This window comes from Corvus kubaryi, unplaced genomic scaffold (assembly GCF_017639235.1).
Source record: "Corvus kubaryi isolate FWS band 111438036 unplaced genomic scaffold, C.kubaryi_AGA036_p1.0 37367, whole genome shotgun sequence".
Classification (NCBI taxonomy): Eukaryota; Metazoa; Chordata; class Aves; order Passeriformes; family Corvidae; genus Corvus; species Corvus kubaryi.
The window spans coordinates 1,497,946-1,518,251 of record NW_024581119.1 but is presented as its reverse complement, the minus strand read 5'-3'; the positions used below and the strand labels follow the sequence as shown (position 1 = coordinate 1,518,251).

The 20,306-nt window shown below is 45.8% G+C and overlaps 2 protein-coding genes across 4 annotated transcripts; one reads left to right on the top strand and one right to left on the bottom strand.

Moving 5' to 3' along the window:
• Nucleotides 1–449: 449 nt before the first annotated feature.
• BTG4 (BTG anti-proliferation factor 4) lies at nt 450–6,898 on the bottom strand. Its single transcript, XM_042034148.1, has 4 exons — nt 2,347–6,898; nt 1,675–1,812; nt 1,324–1,519; nt 450–839 (listed from the first exon to the last, which is right to left on the bottom strand). The coding sequence occupies exons 1-4, from the start codon at nt 2,517–2,519 to the stop codon at nt 654–656; spliced, it is 693 nt and encodes a 230-aa protein (XP_041890082.1). The 5' UTR covers nt 2,520–6,898; the 3' UTR covers nt 450–653.
• A 5,670-nt stretch (nt 6,899–12,568) lies between these two features.
• On the top strand, nt 12,569–19,449 carry LAYN (layilin). Of its 3 annotated transcripts, none has more exons than XM_042034232.1 (8): nt 12,569–12,850; nt 13,447–13,470; nt 14,803–15,100; nt 16,636–16,793; nt 17,113–17,151; nt 17,480–17,563; nt 17,875–17,977; nt 18,179–18,601. In XM_042034232.1, the coding sequence occupies exons 1-8, from the start codon at nt 12,784–12,786 to the stop codon at nt 18,330–18,332; spliced, it is 927 nt and encodes a 308-aa protein (XP_041890166.1). In that variant the 5' UTR covers nt 12,569–12,783; the 3' UTR covers nt 18,333–18,601. The 3 variants fall into 3 exon arrangements, with proteins under 3 accessions (XP_041890166.1, XP_041890164.1, XP_041890165.1); XM_042034230.1 differs by lacking the exon at nt 18,179–18,601 and adding an exon at nt 18,644–19,449 and having other exon boundaries at nt 12,571–12,850; XM_042034231.1 differs by lacking the exons at nt 13,447–13,470; nt 18,179–18,601 and adding an exon at nt 18,644–19,449 and having other exon boundaries at nt 12,571–12,850.
• Nucleotides 19,450–20,306: the final 857 nt, after the last annotated feature.

Here is a 20,306-nt window from a genome sequence, read left to right as displayed (position 1 = left end):
AGCCACCCAAAACTCTTTTTCCCCCATCAGTACAAACCTCATGGGGGCACAGCACCATTTAAATATTTTTGTGAGTCACTAAATACCCCCAACATCCCTGCTGGTGATATTTATGTCTTGGCTCACAACACCTTTGCCAGAAGGAAGCAAAGCATCCTTCAAAGCAGCTTGGGGGATGTTTTTATCTTCCTTCACATGCTGGTGTTTCCACCAAAAAGCTCCTGAACACTCTTCAAAGGTACCACCAACAGATCGCTTTGACAAAATAAATAAGTAGATTTATTGACTTATTCATTTCCTTTTTAATTCACAAGGAGAGTAAATTTATTTATTTAAATTTATTCTTCTCGTGAGTTAAAAAGGAGATGCACATTTATTTATTAATTTCCTTTTTAATTCACGAGAAGAATAAATTTATTGATTTATGCATCTCCTTTTTAACTCACAAGAAGAGTCTCACACTACATCTTTATTCTTATGTTAACATCAATTTAAAACACTGAAAAACCTGTATAAAACCCCCCCCCAAAATGTTCATAAATACAGAGTCACAGACAGATTAGGCAGCAAGTGCTATTCTTATGAGGTTTTGCAGGGCCAGCCTTCACCCCATAACGAAAGCAGGGCTCCAGAGTCTGAAAGCAGCCACGGATCTACCTCTTGGTGTTGACCCAGTGGTACCTGTCCATCCGTGGGCCTGCGAAGGCGCTCATGGGCCTGTAGGACCTGTAGCCCCTGTAGGCTCTGGGCTGGCCAAAGTGGGAGCCGTGGGCCTCATAGGGCGTCCTTTGCAGGTACGGGCACCAGGGCTGGAGGGATGTCTTCCAGAAGTCACTGAACTGACCAGTAAGAGGGGAAATAATGTTAAAATGTGCTGGGGAAAGAGAGGAGAGGAGCGAGGCCATCAAAATTCTACCGCATTCCTTCCTGAGGAAGCTTAGGGAGCAAGCGGTGCCTCCTACCAAAGCTCCATCCCACTCACAGCATCGCTGAGGTTGGAAAAAACCCTCTAAGGTCAAGTCCAGCTGTTGCCTAACCCATGTCCCCAAATGCCACATCTACACATGCTTGAAATCCCTCCAGGGCTGGTGACTCCACCAGGGAGGGTGGTCACCATCCAGGGATGGCAACACCCCATGCCAGGGCTGGAAAACCCTTTCAGGGGAGAAATCAAACCTAAACCTCCCCTGGAGCAACTCGAGCCTTTTTCCTCTCATCCTGTCACTGCTTCCCTGGGAGAAGAGCCTGACCCCCACCTGCCAGCACATCTGAGGGAATTTTGGAGTGAGAAGTTCCCCCCTGAGCCCCACTGCCCCGGCTCACCTGGTACACACTGTTGGGGTTGCTGACAGTGGGGATGGCTTTGGGCTCCTTGCTGAAGCTCTCCTCATCCGAGGAGCTGCCAGAGTGATTGTCCAGGGCTGCCCTCCCCACGGCAAGGTTGATCTGCTGGGGCAGCTCGGGGTTCTCCTCCCCGTTGAAGCGCACCACGGTGAAGGGCTCGTTCCTCTCCCCGTACCTGCAGCGGCCGCAGGTGAGTGTTGCTGCTCTGGGAGGAGCCAGCTCACACCAAAAGTGGGCAAACCCTCAGGTATTAATTAAGGCTGGGAGCAGGTTTAGGTTGATTAAGTACACAGCACCTGGTGTTTATCAGCCCCCAGGCTCTGAACTCACCTGCAGGACACCTCGAAGGGATCCACCCACACCGTCAACTCCTCGGGCAAGCCCAGCTGGTTGAAGTCCACGCTGCTCTCTGCACAAGCCTGGTCCAGCAGGGGATCCCGTGGCTGCTGTTTATTGATCCTTACACACCTGGGGAACAGCAAAGTGCAGCTGGAGTTCAGATCTCACTGCAGCTTTGCAGGTTCTGCTCGTGCAGAGCACACCCAAAATCTCTATTTATTGCCTCAGCACTTTTAACCTGGTGATGCAAGTTCTCACTTAGAGCCCCAACGAGCAATTCAGCCCAACAAGCTGAATCATCAACTCAAACAAGGCTTGGCTTTTAATTCTCATCAATTACTAATTAGGCAATTTGCTGCTTTAAGTGTTTAAAACAGAAACATTCCAAAAGTCACTTTAAGACCTCTTGAATTCTGCATCCCAGGAGTCAGAGGCTAATTAAGACACTTGTCTTAAGATTCCCCCCCCAGCTCTCTAGTTACTCCTTTTCAGGTGAAAAATAAATGTAATTTTCACCAATTAACAATCCTTCCTTCAAGCTTAAGGAGCATCCTGGTGGTTCCCTTTGCATCCTTTATTTCACTTTAAAGCCTCCACGAACTGCTTCTTGAATGCCAACCCAAGGCTCCACCTGCCCTGTCCATCTCCTAACAGCCCTCTCACCTGAAGGCTTGTCCTTGGCAGGGACTGGCCAGGTACCAGTGATTTTTGTACTTTTCAAACAGGACCGTGGTCAGCCTAGCTGCAAACTTCTCCACTTCATCCTTGCTCAGCTTGCCTTCCCTCTTCACCAGCTTTGTGATGAAGAAGACCGCAGCAGCAATTTCATCTTTCATCTTGAATTGCAGCACAGGGGGTGCCTGAGCTGCTGGAGTAGAGATGAAACACCACACCAGAGAGATTTAATAACATTAAGGCACTATCAGGTTCCAAGAATAGATGCTGCAAAACCTGCACAGGCCAAGATAGACAGAGCCTGGATAAGCCTGACTGCCAAACAGCAGATTAAATTTAGTTTTGGATATTAAAACCAGTTTAATGCATTACTAGAAGGCCCCTACACTAAGCAGGTTAAGAGATAATATTCAAAAAGAGTTTAAAATGTAACAGTTCTTACATGTCACACATATTACAAGCAGCAAATCTTACAAATGTATAGGCATTTTTCCGTAAAAAGAAAACCAAAAGCATCACCTTCTGACAGCAGAGACAGGGAAAACTTGAGATAAACTTCACAAACAACCTCAAAGAGGCACTAAGAAAACAGACAAAATACCACAAGGCCCTGTATCATTTAGACAGAGGGGGAACCCAAAAACCCCCTCCCTCCATTCCCTAGCAGAGTTTGGCCAGGCTTTATATGGAAGTGGAATCATGTGGAGCTGAGGAATGCAGCAACATTCAGGTGTGCAGGAGCTGCAGGTGTGTGTTAGATTAATTAACAAGCTGGTTCAAAGGTATTTCCAATCTTCTTGGCTTTATTCCAACATCACTTCCTTCTTTTAGGGGGATTTAATTGATTCCATTCTTTATTCTGTTGTGTCCATCAGTCTATCCCATAAATCCCCGTGGAATATTTAATATTCACCGTGAGGAAAACAGCACCAAGCTAATTAATTAATGATTAGAATTGTGCTTGACTGCTCCTAGCAGACTCAACACAATTATTTTCCACGTGAAACCTTCACATTTGGCGTTCTCTATTTAGAAAACTGCTTGATTCTGGATTTATCACATCACTGATCTTCCTAGTTCACATTATCAGCATAGATTTATTTCGGTTTTCAGGTGTTTAAAACAGAGGGAATGTCTCACTTCCTCAAAATTTGAGAGTTGTGCTCGTTGTTCAAAACCCCAAGCCATAATTCTCTGGGCACAGCCAGAGAAGAGCTGATTGTTCCTTTTTTTCCCCTTTTGCTGCCTCAGGAAGTTGTGTCTCCAGTGTCAGATCCCAGGAACTGCCGAGACAAAAGAACAAATGGAGGCAAAAAGAGCTGAGTGTTTAAAACTGGCTCTTAATGGGGCTGGGGATGGAGCAGCCAGGCAGTTCCAGGCTCACATCTCAGCCTGGGGAGTTGATGGTGAGACAAGGGGATAAGAAATACAGAAATACAGAGCCTGAAGGCACAAACTGTGTGCCCTGAACCACAAATTTCTGGCTATTTCTGTGTTTCATTTCTCTCCACTCGCACAGTTCCACTCACACAATTCCCTCCTTGCGCTTCAGTTTCTTTCTACATCACAAAAAAAAAGTTAAAAGAAAAAACCCCCCCAAGGCTTTCAGTAGAAATTCTGCTTTTAAGGAATGAGTAATAAACCACAAAACAGCCCCATCTTCCTTCTCTTCCTTTGTCTCACATATCAAAACACTTCCTCAGCAAGTGGGGACCTTTCCCTTTCCATGACCACTCCAAAGAAACAGAAATCAGAGTCTGAGACAGATAAAGGATCCTCAGAAAAAGCTCTGACATAGAACCCCCAGTGTTGTGACCACAAGGGTTCCCTCGTCATGTGCTCCCGGGATGACACACAAGGATTTTGTTCCCTGCAAACCCCTGAGTCATTCCTTCCTTTTTCATGGAGATAAAGAGGCCAAGGGCAGCCTGCTCTGAGATTTTTGGGGAATGCTGTTGGACAACAGGAAACTGCTGCTGTGCACTGCTGGGAAGAATTTCCACTCAGCATTTTCTGTCTGTGCTGTCTGCGAAGATTTTGACTCTGTCTGCATCCAGAATTAGCTCTGGGCAACACAGGAGCATTCCTGGACAGCCAAACTGGCTCTTCATGCCTGAGGCCTGAGTGTTATTCTGGAGATTAAACTTGCTTTAAAAATGTCATTTTCTGAGCTGAGTGGATTCCCTTGCAAACACTGCAGCCGCGTCAGTTTTTCTTTGCTTTTAAAAATCTGTTGCATGGTGACATGTCAAAAAAACCCCAAAGTAAAAGTTTGTAAGTGACTTTAAAGTTTTGATCACACTGATTTTACTGCAGCATGGCTGAACTGCAGGAAAAGTGGGTGTTACCAAAAAACTGGAGGCAACCACCACAAATCTGTGGGGTTTTAACTGATCGGACAAAACTGGTGTCCAAGGAAATATCAAAGAGCAAGATTTGCCACCTAAAAAGGATGGGCAATGCACATAATTATAAGTTTTTAAGTTCTTCTCAATAAGTTCAGTCCACTCAGGGTTTCCTAGACAACCCCAGACCCAAAGATTGGGATTCCTGTAGGGATGATGTTGTCTTTCTGGCCAAAGTCTTGATATTAAGTCTGATTTCTTTGATTTCATGTTGTTTTTCCTCAATATCAGATAATAACCTAACAAAAGACATGACCTCTCCCTCTAAACTTTGATTCCCTTTTATTCTTGAACTATCCAAGCTAAAGCAGAATTCCCACTGCAGAACAGCAGTGGACATCGTGGGGAGTCCACCCCTTGCTCTGGGGTGAATATTTTGATCCCAATTTCTGACCCTGCCACGTTTCAGCCTCAGGAATTCTCCCGGGACTGTCCTTTCCCAAATGCCGAGGTGGTTTGGATCAGAGAGAGAGACACAGGATGGGATTTTGAGGCATCTCCTGCTTAATGCAGCAAGTCCAGGCAGGCCCTGTGAGTGAGGAAATTCTGTGGCAAAGGAGTGAAGGACTGGAATCCACAAAGGACACGCAGAGGAAAATCTGGATCCCTCCTCCACCTCCTCTGTTGGGTTCCTTGTTCCAATGGCTAACACAGAAACTGCGGGTGAGCAGCAAACAAACCCCTCACCTGAGAAACCAGTCCTGCAATGAGGTGATATTTCTTGGATGACGGGAGGCAAAAGTCAGGTCAAATTCTACACATTTACAACAACAAACACGGGAAAATTTAAGCAAAGTTCTCGGCAGTTCACCCAGTTGGCTCTGATCGTTAAAATTGTCTCAGAACAGAAGTTCTGAGAACTTTTTAACTTGGTATTTTTAGTGTCATGCAGGAGTTCAAGCAGTATTTCCTGTTAATGTCACAGAGAGCAGAAGAGCAGAGAGTGGTTCTGGCACCCCATTGACAAGAAAAACTGGCTGGTTTGATTAGGGAGATTAACTGGGCTCCAATCCTCCCCAGTGCTGTCAGTTGTCACTGCCTGGAAGAAAACACAGCCCTGGGTGCCCTATTTGGGCAATAACTGCTGAGGAAGAAAATGTCTGAACCAAAACTGGCACTGCCTGTGCCAAGGAGAGAGAGCTCCATTAAACAACAGCCAGCAAATTGTGCTCCCACTCATTCCCAGCTGCATCCAAACAGAAACTGTTTTCATCCCAGCAGATTTAGCAAAACCCAGGATGGACAGCCAAGTGTTCTGACTGAGAGGAGGCAGGGGAAAAATGAGGAGATATTTGTGCCTTTTGTTAAATGATGCTGTTTTAATCCTTACTAGGAACAGAAAAAAGCCAAACCACTCAAAATCAGTGCCTGGACATCCATGGGACTGATCCAGAGCTCACTGAAACCAGGGGAAACGTGTCCAGAGCCTTCAGTGGGACTCAGATCAGGCCCCCAGCTCGGCACAAGCATTCTTAGTCAGATTAAATGAGGTGTCCCCTGGGTCACCAGGCAAGCCCAGGCTTGAGCCACGAAGGGACAGACTCAGGCACAGTTTCTGTAGTAACTGCAGCCCAAACCAAGAGCGAACACAGCTCCCCTAAACACGCTCTGGCAGGAGCCACCCCTGCAGGACTTTTTGCAGTTTTCCTGCTTTAAAGGATCGAGTACATGGAAATAAAGAAACCAAGTGCAGCTTGCCAGTGGCAACCTTCCCTCTGCAAGCCATTTGATTTTTGTGGGTGATGGATGACAGGCAATTCCTCCAGGTAAGCAGCTGAAGTTCGGAGATACCGATAAAAAATTGGAAAGCCTGAGTGATTTCCATATGGAAAAGCATCCTCAGTGACAATCTCCTGAGGGAAAAGCAGCTTGCATTCATTTGGTCACTGTCTTGGTCCACTCAGAAGCTGCAGGTGTGAACACAGCACCAATTCCAGGGACCATTAAGTCCGAGGGCAGAAGAAACCTCATACCCGGAGGTTACAAACTCACACCTTTACTTAAACCAGGCAGTTTCTGTAAAAAGAATTATTTTGGACTGGAGCGAACCAGAAGGTGATTCTGATCAACACCACAAAAATTCTAAGGATTTGAGGACTACATATTGCTAGAATTTAATTTAAGATTTCATGATTTATTTCATAAAATAACCCTAAAAACTCCAGTGGTGTTGAGCCAGGATGTCCTAAAATTAAATAACAAAGGAAAGACTGCAAAGCTACCTGGGCTTATTTTATGGAGTCCAAGAGCTGTTGCCATACCTCTTTAAATTCTCTGGGTGTTCTCCCTCTGTTTGCATGCCATGATTTGCAGAGCTGAACAAGGCCAAGCAGAGAGAAATGGCTGGGCAGACCCCGAAAACCAGGGGGAGAGGGGCAGGAGGCGAAGATGAGCAGCCTGTGCCTCCCACTGTGCCAGCAGCACAGGACACTCATCCCTCTGAGCTGCTTCTCTGCCTTTTGGGAATTCCTGGTGGGAATTAAACCAGGCTGGAGCCCCAAGGTCCAGGGGGCACCACAGGTGGGACTGCCACCGGTGCCACCCCAGCCGGGATCACCCTCCCCTGCAGCCGCTCGTCCGTGGGCTCAGGATGGAAACTCCGGGTGTGTTTTCCATGTTGACTTTGCCCATGGAAACCTCTCCTGCAACAAAGCTCCCATGGCCAGGGCCACCTGCACGTCCCGAAGTCCCCTGGCCGGGTGGCCATGGTGACAGAGAGTACACAAAGCTCCCAGGCATGGGGCTGCCCCACGGCCCCACTGGGACACTCCAGCCCAGGAGCCCCAGGGGAAAAGATGGCAGCATCCCCAGAGGAATTCTGCCCGGGAAAGGCTCCACGGACAGGGTGCTGTGCCTGGGAAAGGGAAGAGTGAAGAATCCGATCCATTTTTCCCTTCCCATGAAATGGTTTTAGTCTCAACGCTGTCCTTATCAGGATTATTCCAAGGTAAGTCCTCGAGGGTAAGTCCTGAATTCTTTAAGGCATTTATGGAGGGAAGTTGGCAAAATTGTTTCTTTTGCAGACAAACTTCTCCTTGCAAGCTCACAGATTGTGTCTCATTCCTGTTTTAGCTTGATAAATCTATATAAAGCAGCTTTATCACATTATTAAATGCATGCACATCTATCAGACACGAGACATAATTGCTGATAACTCCTGACACACTCTCGGAACAGATCTGTTAATTTCTTTAGCTGCCTCAAATGAGTGTAAAAGATTGGAGCATTCTGACACCTGACTGACAGCACGATCTGTGTTCCTGAATTTTGGGGGGGTGGGGGAAGCTTTCCGAAATTCAGGGAAATGGTGCAATTCCACCATCCCTGCTGCTGCTGTCCATGCACTTCATGCTGGAAAACTCCACGTGGAAAGGGCACAAAATCCGTGGCACAGGACACAGAGCCAAGCAGGGAACAGGGGCAGGTGGGGTGAGCACGAACCTGAGATGCTGCAAACCAGGCACGAGGATATTCCCGTGGAATATTTTGTCTTGCCCCAATTCTGCAGCTGGATTTGCACTCCCACCTCTGGATACAGCAAGGACTCCATTCCTCATCTCCCTGTCCCATTGTGGGGCTGCATAATTATTTCTATTTCAGTGTTTGATTGCTTTGCCTTTGCACTCTTGAAAAGATCTTTGTGTTGTGTTTGCTGCAGTTTTTATTCTTGAGAACTCTTAATATGTGGTGTAAATACTAAATATAGATATAAATATTAAATATAGATATAAATATTAAATATAGATATAGATAGAAATACAAATACAAGTATAAATATAAGTGCAAATATAAGTGTAAATATAAATATTTGGAATTTAGTAGAATAAGGGTGATATGACCAATATTTTCCATTATTGCCAGTTCCTTATTATTTTAAGAGCATTTGAGGAGATGGAGAATATGAATATAATTATTGGAAGTGCATTCTTTCGTTCCAGGTTTGAATTCCATGACTCCAGGAGAAGTTCTTGGTTTGCAGGCAGTGTAGTTAGCTGATTGTATCCCTCATCCCACAATCACTAACTTCACTGCCATCAAAACAAGGCACAGGATTCCCTGCTCCAGCCTCGGCCTGGAAACTCCAAACTTCCTTATTCCTACTGCAAAATCCTCAATAATGTGATTTCTTTGCAGCTTTGTTTCCAGAATTTTACCTTCCCACAGCAGTGTGTTGGTAAATACGAAGTGAAATCTTTGATGTCTTGAAGTTGCTGCTAAAATCCTCAGGAATTTTCCTGCACCAAGAATCCTGGTATTTAAATGATACATTTACTGCATATTTAATTGTTTATACACCCAGACTGGACTAGGAATTTTTTTAGGTTGCATCCTTCAGTTTATCTGCCAGATAGAAAAAATTTTCATTTGTTTTTCATGTTTTATTAAGCAAGCTGGTAAGTGAAGGGAGTTCTGAGCAGTGATTAAATATTAAACTCACTGTAGGTATAAGGTTTTTTTCCTCTTACCACTTAGCTTAACTAAGGATTTTAATTGGAGAAAATAATTAATAATGCCAGAACTTGCCGGGGCTTTTTTAAAGGAAAGGTAAAGGTGAAAGGCTCTGCCATCAGCCTGGTTGCCAGGCAGTGTAGTTAGCTGATTGCCCAAAGCAACAATCACTAGCCACACAGCCAGGTAAAAAGGTCTGGAAGAATGGGATCAGGAATGTGGAAGTGGGAATCAGGCCCACAGGAGTTCTGAGGACACGAAACAGAAGCACCAATGGACAGGACAGTGAAATAAAACAGCTGCTGGATTCCTGTCAAGCCAATTTTCCTGGTGATCCACCTCATTTACAACTCATTTCCACTAAAAACCATGAGGATAAAATGGATTTTTGAGTTTTTTCTTCTCCAGTTTGCAGGCTTCAGCTCCCCCTCCAACTGGGCTCGTCTCAGCCTTAGGTCTCTGTTCTCCCATTTCCCTCCATGTAATTCCTGTTGAATAAATGAAATTGAGGCCTGTGGTGGCAGCTCTGTCCCATCCTTGGAGAAGCTGGACTGGAGTGAAAATGGCCTGAAAGAAGATGGAAACTTCTGCTGGAGCCCCAGTTATGTCACTGGTTCATTCGTGTTCCACACCATCAACGGAGCTGACACAAATAAAGCAAACTCAGGCAAACCAGCCAACCTTACAACTGCATTTTCAGCCTGACTCTGCAATTTTTTTCTAATTTTAGTGAAGTGTTCCCCATTTTTAGGGGGAAGCTGCAGCCTGGGTTTGGGAGCCAGGCCAGACAGAGCAATCTGAGGAGGTGCAGGGAGGTGCTGAGCTCTGCAAGCATTTCCTGCGAGTCAGCAATCCCCCTTTCCCCATTAATAATCCCAAAAGGCATCTCATCCATTACCATCCATTAGTCTGCTCTGAATTCTGGCTGCAGCCAGCAACAGCGCACTGAGGCTCACATTCTTTTCATTTTTTAATTTTTTTAATTCAGTGGAAGGTTGGATTTGATGGTTTTGGAGGTGTTTTCCAAGCAGAGATGAAAGCCAGGGTTTGCAGCTTTGGGCAGCCAGCAGCCATAAAGATTCATTTCAAGGAGCAAATGGCTTTATACAAATATAAGACACTCTAAAAACATCCCAGAAGTCCAAGAAAATTAAAATGAATGCACTGGATGGAATAAGAATAATGTTCAGGTTATTATCAGTCATAGGCGTCTCTTAGTGTTCAAATCCAGATTTCAGGTTTGATTCAGACATGAACAAATTCGAAGGAGCAAACCTTGGGAATTGTATGAATCTGGGAAGTGAATGTGGGTTTATCCAACAAATTCCCTAAGCAAGGAGGATCCAGCAGTCTGTCGGGCTCTGAAAGTCCAGGCCAGGCACAGGAGGTAAATGAAGTTAAGCAAGCTAAAAGAAATTATTAAGGACAATTTTCTAGCTCAAAACCATGAGGAATAAGACAATGTGTCTAAATTTCTCAGTTCAATATGCCAAAGGAATCTTTACAGCCTGGCCATTGGGGGTTTTTTTTGGGTTTTTGGGGTTTTTTTCCATTGCTGTCTCCAAGTTTTTATCCACTGAAGCACAAAAACAAAGTTATCAAACCAGCTGCTCTGCTCCCTAAAAAGCTCTCAGAAACTGGAGTTGAGCAAGAAAGGAAGAATTCCATTTGGGGATTTTTATTATTATCAGTGGTGAACTGTAGATTTACTGATTTATAATGGTTTGGCCTGGCCGGATGTTTATCAGGAGAATAAAATCCAGGAGTAAGAGGTCTGTGTTCCATTAAGGCTTTTCTTTCCTTCTGCTGTAATTCCCAAGATACAAAGCAGAGATAAATGAGTTGAAGGTTAAGAACAACATATCTGAATTAATACAATTTAATTCCTCAATTGTACAGAGTAGCACTGAAATATTAAAGCTGATAAGTGCAGTGATTCGAGAAATAACCTGGAAAACAAGATTTCAAAAGAGACTTTCAGGAATGACGTCTTCATTTTGGACATAAAAGCCTCCTTTTTTCCTTCCTCCTTATTTAAGCTTTTAAGTTGGTTCCTATTAAGCACTTCCTCTTCTCCAAGTTTATTAAAATGCTGAACCAAGTCTGTCTGCTTGGCCCAAATTCTGTGCATTAAAGCTGGGCCTGGTTTTTATTTCCCTTTGTCTAAATACTCAGATTCTATTTGGGGGGAAAAGATGCCCTGGATATTATTATTATTATTATCATTATTATTACTACTACAACTACTACAAGAACTACTCTGTTTTATCCTGTACTAATACATACTATTACAAGATTTAGAAATTAAAAGGCTGAAAGTCTGCTGCTATTTTTCTATACTTTTCTCCTGTATTTTCTGTATATTTTCCATTTATTTCTCAAGAGTGGTCAAGAGAAGGGAATGGAAGCTTCACCATTTTTCAGACGTTATGGAGGTTTTAACTTTGCTTTAATCCTGGCTGGGATTCAGAAAGTCAGGGAAAAGAGTGGGTGTTGAAGAGTTTCTGTATTTCTGACAGAGCCAGGAAATATCAGAGCCTGTTCCTGTTTCACAGACACGACACACGCTGCAGAGCCAGCAGCTTTCCAACACTTCCCTCTGGAATTCCTGACTTCTGCCCACCTGGAGTGGGCTGTTTTCATGGCATTTTAAAGGACTTTCCTCCCCTTAAAATATCAATTTCAGAAACAGCTTCTTCAACCAAACTCCCAATGGCGGCTCAAGGTTTTAACTCTTCTATAAAATCATTGCTCTCCTATTTTAAAGCGTCGATCCCGGTTATTCTCTGCCTGAGCAGATTCGCTTTGCTGCTCTGCCCTTTTCCGCGACCTGGGAAAACCTCTTGGAGCCTGAGCCATAAAACCCTGGGCTGGGATGGAGAGCCCGAGCTGCAGGAAACAGGTGCGCAGCAGCTTCCCGGCCACCAGGAAACGGGCTCGGCGTTTATCCCCGTGGGAAGCAGCTCCAGGGCTGTTTTCCCGTCGCAGGCTGCTCCCTCAGCGCATCATGCGCTCAAAGCGCCGAGATTGTGGAGTCAATCCCGGGATTTTTCAGGATTTTTCACTTAAACGTGCATTTGGTGATCCTTGTGGCTCCCTTCCAACTCAGAATATCTAGATTTAGAAAACTGGGATTGGGATGGATAGAACAGATCAGTGTTCGACTTGACCGGCAGGAGACAACAAAGCTCATCCCGAACTTCTCCAGAGCAAATCCGGACGTGGGAAAGCGAAGCAAGAACCTTTTATAAAAATCCCAAATCCCCAGCGCGGGGATGGATCCGCCCGTGGGTGGCTCCTGGCGCTGGCTGCGGTGGGCGGGCGGTGGGATGGGGGCTATAAAACGGGATCAGGGGCATCCAGGCAGAGGGATGCAGGGTTTGGAGCGCGACCCGGGGAACCGCAGCGAGAGGAGGGGGCTCAGCCCCGGGGCGCTGCCGGTTCCGCGGTGTCGGGGCTGAGCCGAGCCCGCTGGCCCGCAGCCCGAGGAGGAGGAGGAGGAGGAGGAGGGAAGGAGGAAGGGAAGGAAGGAAGGAGGAGCTGCCGGCTGCCCCCGGTCCCCGCTGGAGCCATGCTGGCGGCAGCAGCGCTGTGCGCGGCCGCGCTGGGCTGCGCGGCGGGGGCGCGGCTGCTCAGCGGTAAGAGGGGCTCCGGATCGCCCCGGAGCTCTGGGGATCGCTGGGGATCGCTGGGGATCTTCCCTATCCCAGAGAGATCCCTGCTGCGAGGGTCGGGATGCGCGGGCACCTGTCGCGACTTGGGGCAGGGATGCGCGTTTGTCCCGCCGTGGTGCTCGGGGGAAGGTTGGGTTTGATGCTTCTGGGGGTCTTCTCCAACTTTTCCAGCTGATTTTCCCCTCCGCCAGCCCCGGGAAGCTCGCTGGAGTCAGCGAGCGCTGGGGCAGATCCCGAGCTGAGGAGATAAGGGGGAAATACAAGGAATCCTTTCAGCCTTGCTCAGAGCTGCACATTCCATGTCCTAAACTGAGTTCGGGACACGAACGAGCAGTGAAGTCCAGCCAGAAATCAACTCCTATCAGTTTTTCCTTAGCTAAAAGTAATGGCAAGTTTGGCTGATAAGGCAGAGACTTTCTTCCTCTTTTTTAATGAGGAAAAAATGTGTTTGTGTATCAGAAAAGAGCCCCGGTGCAGTTTTTGTGACACTGTTTCTTAGAGAGTTGTAGATTTTTAATGAAACTGTACTGTCTGTGTTTTCCTTTTGCCTCTCCCAACAGCAGCGGACATTTCCCTCAGAAGAGGTAAGGGGCATTCCCTTTTTCTCTGAGTGTCAAATTCCCAAGAGAAACACAGGCTATGCTAGAAATGTATTTTTTAACAGTGCTATCATAGAAAAAATCCTGTTCCTGTTGTAATTTCTGTGTAAAATATTAGCAAACTCAAATTCTGGCTATTTAACTGCTCAAAAATTCCAGTGTGAAAGGTGTTTAAACTCCCACTCTTACAGTGACCAACATAAATCTCCCTTGGAAGGGTTTAGAATGACCTGTCCCTGCATTATCCCTTTTGTTCCAAGCACACTACAAATGTTGCTGAATGTTTTCCTTCTGTAAAAACACGTAGGTTAGCAGATTGTGCCTGGAAAGAAATATTTACTGAGCAAAACAAAACTGTTTGTTTCCACAGTCTAAATATTGGGACTGCTCTGCTGACAAACACACGAGTGCATCATTTTGGATGATGTGTCTTTTCACTTTGATCTTCCCTCGGAACCAAAACGAGCTCTGCTGCTTCTGCACGACAGAGCCCTTGGCTTGTAGCAGCCTGAAAACAGACATTGTTTACTCCCTGGGCAGGCAGAAACATTGCAGAGCACAGAGCAGAGCTGGAAATTGGGCTGTGGGAACTCATCTTGTGATCCTCAGTACGGACACTGGAAACTGGGAGAGTTCGAGGTTGGATGTTCATAAGGAATTCTTCCCTGTGAGGGTGGTGAGGCCCCACTTGGCCAGAGAAGCTGTGGCTGCCCCATCTCTGGAAGTGTCCAAGGCCAGGTTGGACAGGGTTTGGAACAACCTGGGATGGTGGGAGGTGTCCCCATGGCAGAGGGTACAATGAGATGGTTTTAAGGTCTCTTCCAACCCAAAATATTCCTGGATTCTATGACACTGCAATATCCATTACACTATTGCACATGTCCCAAATGATAAATTCTTGCTGTCTCTGCTTATATAAGGAAATCTCTATTTTTTGCCATTTAATTCCTTACAACTAATAATCACTTTTAAAAGCCTCTTTGAACCCTTGCAGGGGAACTTTGCTTTTTAAAAGGTTGCTTATATCAGCTTGCTCTGGCACAGTGTTTCTTCTTTGGGAGGAACTCCCAAGATCTGCAAATCCCAGAAAAATCATGAGGGAGCTGAGAAGAGCAGGACATGAAAGGACCAACCAAAACTGAAATGCAGTGAGAAAAGTTTGGAGATGCCATTTGCCAGTCCCGTAACACAAGAGGCTTTCACCTGTGTTGTGTTTTCCATATAAACAGCGCAAAACTCATCCAAATCGGTGCTTTAGTGTTAATTTTGGTCCTGTTTGGCACAGCTCCTGTAACAGGTTTCTCTCCCTCTCTGCAGGACAGACCGTTTGCAGGCGTGGGACGCAGAAACCCTGCTACAAAATCGTTTATTTCCACGATGCCTCCCGCAGGACCAGCTATGAAGAAGCTCACCTGGCCTGCAGAGCTGATGGGGGACACCTCGTCAGCATCGAGACCCCAGCAGAGCAGAGACTGATTGAATCATTTATCAGGAGCCTCCTGGCTTCTGATGGAGACTTCTGGATAGGGCTTAGGAGGAGAAAGGAGGAGGAGGACAACAGCACAGAGTGTCACAACTTCTACTCCTGGTCAGATGGCAGCTCATCCAAATTTCGGTGGGTACCTGGGAGTGGCACTGTGGCACTGCCAGTGCCTTTAGGAATCAAGGATTTTGTCCAAGGAATCCAAGCAGTGCTGTCCCAGCTGTCACTTGTGTTCCTTCTGCATTCATCCCATCCAGGGGGACAAATCACCCTCCTCTGGAGGTGCCCAGGGTATCTGTTTTAGCCTAAATTGATAACTTTTGGTGGCTAAAAGGAGGGGAAAGGACAAGGGGTCTGGCCTTAAAAATCTCTGATTAGGCAGCTACAAATGATGTGCTTTGACTTGAAGATTCCTGCGCTGCAGATGCCCTGAAGTTTGTCCCTGATGTCCTGGGTTCTTCTTCTTACTGAGGGAGTAACATTTTTTTCCTGTGAGACAGCAAAATGCTGCAGGGTTTATTGTAGACATGGAAAATCAAAGTTTTCACAGCACTTGTTAGATTTCTGCCTCCTTGTCTTAGGGAACCACAGGATTTGTCATAATTAATTTATAAAAGCAACAACATTTACATCCATTTGCATCCTTGTATCAGACGTGTAAAAACACCTTGGGATTGTGACCTTTTTGCTCTGGGAGCCCACCAGACATTTCAGTCACTCAGAAATGAACAGATAAAAAGTGGTTTTAGTGCCATTTGACATCTTGGAGTCCCTCCCGTGGTTCAGATATTGGGGGTGGATAATGGGAAGCTGGAACCCGAATCTGCTGCTAAGAAACAGGCACAGCTTTGCTGCCTTCCATTGGTGAGACACAGCTTATTTATGCTGAATGACAAAGCCAAGGAAAACACCAGGGGAGGAAGGAAGTGAGGGAGGAATAAAGCATTGGAATGGTTGGAAAAACACTGCTTGAAATGGGTGTTCTCCCATGCTGAATACCTTGGGATATCTGGAATTATTTATGTCCTATGGATCAGCTTGCAGCAAATTCTTGGCATGGAGAACATTGCTTGTTCCAGAATCAGTGGGGATTGAACAATTGGCAAAATCAGGACACATTTGGAGGTGTTTTCTGCATTGCATAAAACATCTTTTCACTACCAGTGATATTACAGTGCTGCCTCCTTCCTGTGCACTGCTTGGAAAAGCTGCACAGGTGTCTGGTGGTGAAGCTTATTCTTAGAAAACAAAAAAAAAAACCTATCTGCAAGTCCGTGTTGGTGCATTTCTAGATGGAGGAAACCAGATTTGGCTTCAGCTTTTTCCTCTTTTCATTAAATTTTGCAGGCACTGAGGCCAAAAATAGTGATAGATGATTTTGCACAAAATTGTGTGGAGAAAAGTCCGAGTTCTCCTGAGCTTCTCCTGAGCCTTGCAGAGGGGTTTCAGTGAGGAACTCAGCCCTTTGCTCTTTGATATTTGTTGAACACCCTCCTTGCCGAGCTCTCTGTGAAAAATCTGAATTAAAAGAATAAATCATTGCATTGTATCACTCCCATTTTCCCCAGTGGATGTGTGGGGCATGCTGCAATCCCCTTTAATTCTGTTTTATTCCCATCCAAGCTTCTGGAAGGTGCCCCCAAGCTGTGTTTGTTGTGTTTCCCCAGGAACTGGTACGTGGACGAGCCGTCGTGTGGGGGCGAGGTGTGTGTGGTGCTGTACCACCAACCCTCTGCCCCGCCAGGAGTCGGGGGCCCCTACATGTTCCAGTGGAACGACGACAGATGCAACATGAAAAACAACTTCATCTGCAAATATTCCCTGGGTAATGAGTCTCTGTGGGATTTAAAACCCAGTCTCCAGGAGAAGGAATGAGGAGTGCAGTGAGTGATAGGGAAACCCTTCCTCAGCCTCACTGGTGGGAGAGGGAGATCTTTAAATTTATGCAACAAATGGAGAAAACAATCCCAGTGTCTCATATCTTTAACTGCTTGTGGCTTACTTAAATTCTCTGGGGATTTTTATGAAGTGTTTGAGGTCTCAGACTGGGGGAGAGCACTGAAGAACAGTGCTCAGGTTGTCAGACTCTCTTCAGGACACTGTGTTCTCCCCACTCATGGGGAAATTGTTCTCTTCTCTTTCAGAGAAGCCAACAAAAGCTCCAATAGAGAATTCCCGAAGAGGTGAGTTGGATGTATTTGTTTGGGATTGTTTGGGGGTTTTTTTTAATGAATGCTAACTTGCAGTGGAAATACTCTGACATTCATTGTCAAGGACACCCAGAAAATATCCTGAGCAAGAAGCTTCCCTGCAGTTTGCACTTTCCCTGTGCTATTCCATGCTCCATCCTGCATGGAAAATCTTGCTGGTGCAGAACCTGGCAGGAATTGAAAGCAGAGAAATCCCAGTGTGCCTTACACACCTTTGCAGCTTCTTCAATCCTCTCTCAGCCTCACTTTTTATTATTTAAAAAAAACCATCTGCAGTATTAATGAAGCTGCTTCTTTCCAGCTATGGCAACAGAGCCCTGGAAGCCAGAATTCCCAGAGGAACGCCGGAGGAAAGGTGCCAATGGAACAGCTGTGGGAGCCAAAGGTAAGTTGTGCTCTCAAAACCTGGCCTCATTTCAAGTGTTTGACCCAAAATGTGGAAGACCGAATATAGACTGCAGCCTCTGAAAAAAAACCTTCCCTCAAGTATTTCCCAGGACAAACCTAAAGAGGTTGCTGTGGCTGTAAAAATGTTCAAAATCCAAAGCTGCGCAAAGTGGTTTGGGTGTGAAAAAGCCACTTTTTATTAAATCCCTTCTGAGTGGCTCAGTTGTGAATGTTTTGTTTGTAAGTCTGTGGTTAACTAGGAAAAACCTGCAATTTCTTCTTACGACCCTGGTTCATTTTTACCCCCAGAACCTGTGCAGAACCTTGCCTACATCCTTATTTCCAGCGTTCCTGTGCTGCTTCTCCTGATGGCCATCACAGGCATCTCGTGCTTTTGGCTCTTCGTGAAGAGGTGAGTGGCATTTTTGTGTTCCAAGTGAACAGTGACTCCTTGTCCTGCTTACAGCTGATTTCACCATCCTGTAAAATGCTCTGGACAGGAGTGTTTGCAGCCAAAGAAATGCTGCAGAAGTGGTGTGGATGCTCCAGGCTGAGTAAATTTTGAAGTAAAATTCTAAGTAAATCACATTATACCTTTTTATTGTGTTCACAGACATCGCAGGCAGGAAATAATGTCACCAAGATTAGGATTTTGTTGTGTTAACCCTTCTACTTTGCTTATTAAAGCTTTGAATTATCAGAAGTTCCCCTTCCAAAGTGAAAAATGCAGCAATAGAAATAAAAGGAAAACAATTTGGAGCATATGATGTTTACCAATGTCCTCTCCTTGCTTCTCCTGTGTGCATGGCACCTCTGGGGGGGATGCTGGCTGTGATTTTGGGAGTGTCAGGAGTTTTGCTGCCCCAGCATCTGAGCTGGCAGCCCAGAGTGTCCCTCAGCAGGTCCTGCCGTGGGATTTTCCAGGAGTGCAGCCTGGAATGGCACGAATAAGGAATTTCCTGAGCCCAGCTTTACCCAAGGCTCATCACCAAATCACTGTCAGAGTTCTGGTGTCGTTCTGTGTTTTCCTCTGTGCCAAAGCATTTTATGGCTTCTCCCTTTTCCCTGCCCTCCCAAGGAGACGGGAGCGCGTGGACGCGGCCCCGAAGGGTGACGGTGCCTGGCTGCCACAGCCCAGGAGGGACAGCCCCAAGCTGGACATTTACAGAGTGATCAATAAGCAATCTGATGCTGACCTGGCTGGGGCCAGGCCTGCCACCAAGAATTCCTCCTTCCGTGCCCGGGAGGGGCTGGGGAGCCCCTGCAGGGACCCTGAGGACCTGAACACCTCCAGCAGTGGCTTTGTGACTCTGGCCAGCACCGAGAATGGCTTTGTCACCAACGACATCTACGAGCTCTGCGGGGACCGTGTGGGCAGGAGCCAGGAGTCCACCTGGGTGGACAACGAGATTTATGGATATTGAGGAAATGGACCCAAAAAACCCCATGGGGTTTGGATTTTGAGTATCAGCACGAGTTTACTTGCCCTCTCTATGCACTTGTTTAATAATGGTATCGGTGGTGTTTGTCCCGGTTTTGTGTTGTCCCCATATTCTTCTATTTTCTGAAAGAATTGGGGTTTTTAATGATCCAAACTGAAAAGAATGTACAGATTTTGCTTTGCACCAAGCCCCAGGAATGGCTCGTTAATACCCTCGATTCTTTTTTGTACCAAAGATATGCCTTGAAACTGCAGGACAATCCAAAATCCTTATTTATTTATAGACCTCCTCTTCTTCAAAGGTGCTAAAAGTTACCTGTAATGTGTGATGGAGCCCTGCTTTCCTGGAGGTGCTGAACAGTGGGAAGTGGGGAGTGAACCCCTTGGTTTGCCTTGCTTGTGTGTGCAACTTCTACCGTGCCTATTAAATTCCTTTATCTCAACCCATGAGTTTTCTCATTTTTACTCATCCAATTCTCTCCCTCATCCTGCTGGGAGGGACTGACACCAAGCAGTGGAGGGGGAATGACCAAGCAACAGGACCAAAATATTTCACACCTTTTGTTCTGCAGATGATTTTCTGGCTCCAGTAGTGCAACATTTCCCTGCAGAACAAGTCTATGAAGCACCTAAAATGTGCTTTAGTTGCCTAAAGGTTCGCTCTTCTCCATTGCATGAAATAAAGAAAGCGGAAAATGAAAAAAAATCGATTTTCGTAAGTTGCCAGGAAACAAAGGTTTGGCAAAAAGATGTTTTAAATGTGGCTGAAACAACAACAGAACTGACTGCAGGCATCACCATGAATCTGTTCTGCCAGAACAGGCAGGAGAAGTTTTGAGATCTCTGAGCTGTTGCTGTCTGCTGCAAACACTGAAATATTTCAGTTGTCACAGCTGCTTCTCACTTCCTTTGCAAGATAAAGCCCCGAAAGAAGAAATCCCTTTAGAAAATAAAAAGGTCTTCTAATTGTTTTGAAAATGGCATCGAGTTGGCAACAATTTCTCCTGAAATGCAAAACCCTGATACAGGAGAGTGGTCAGGGCTGGGCACTCACAATATCTGGAGCTTCTAATGCAGTATTTAGTGCAAATCAAGCAAAAATCTGTCCACTTTCAGTCTTGTATTCTTGGTGTCCTTATTTTTTTTTCTTTTTGACACCTATTAAGCGTCTTTTAGGCCCAGAAAAATAGGGAAATGAGAGGGAAAAACTTGTCAGGTGTCGGAGTTTAGGTGTGTAAAGCCGGATTTTGGCAGCCAAGTGTGTCGTCCGGCCTCTTGAGCTGCCCGTTGGACTCAGGCA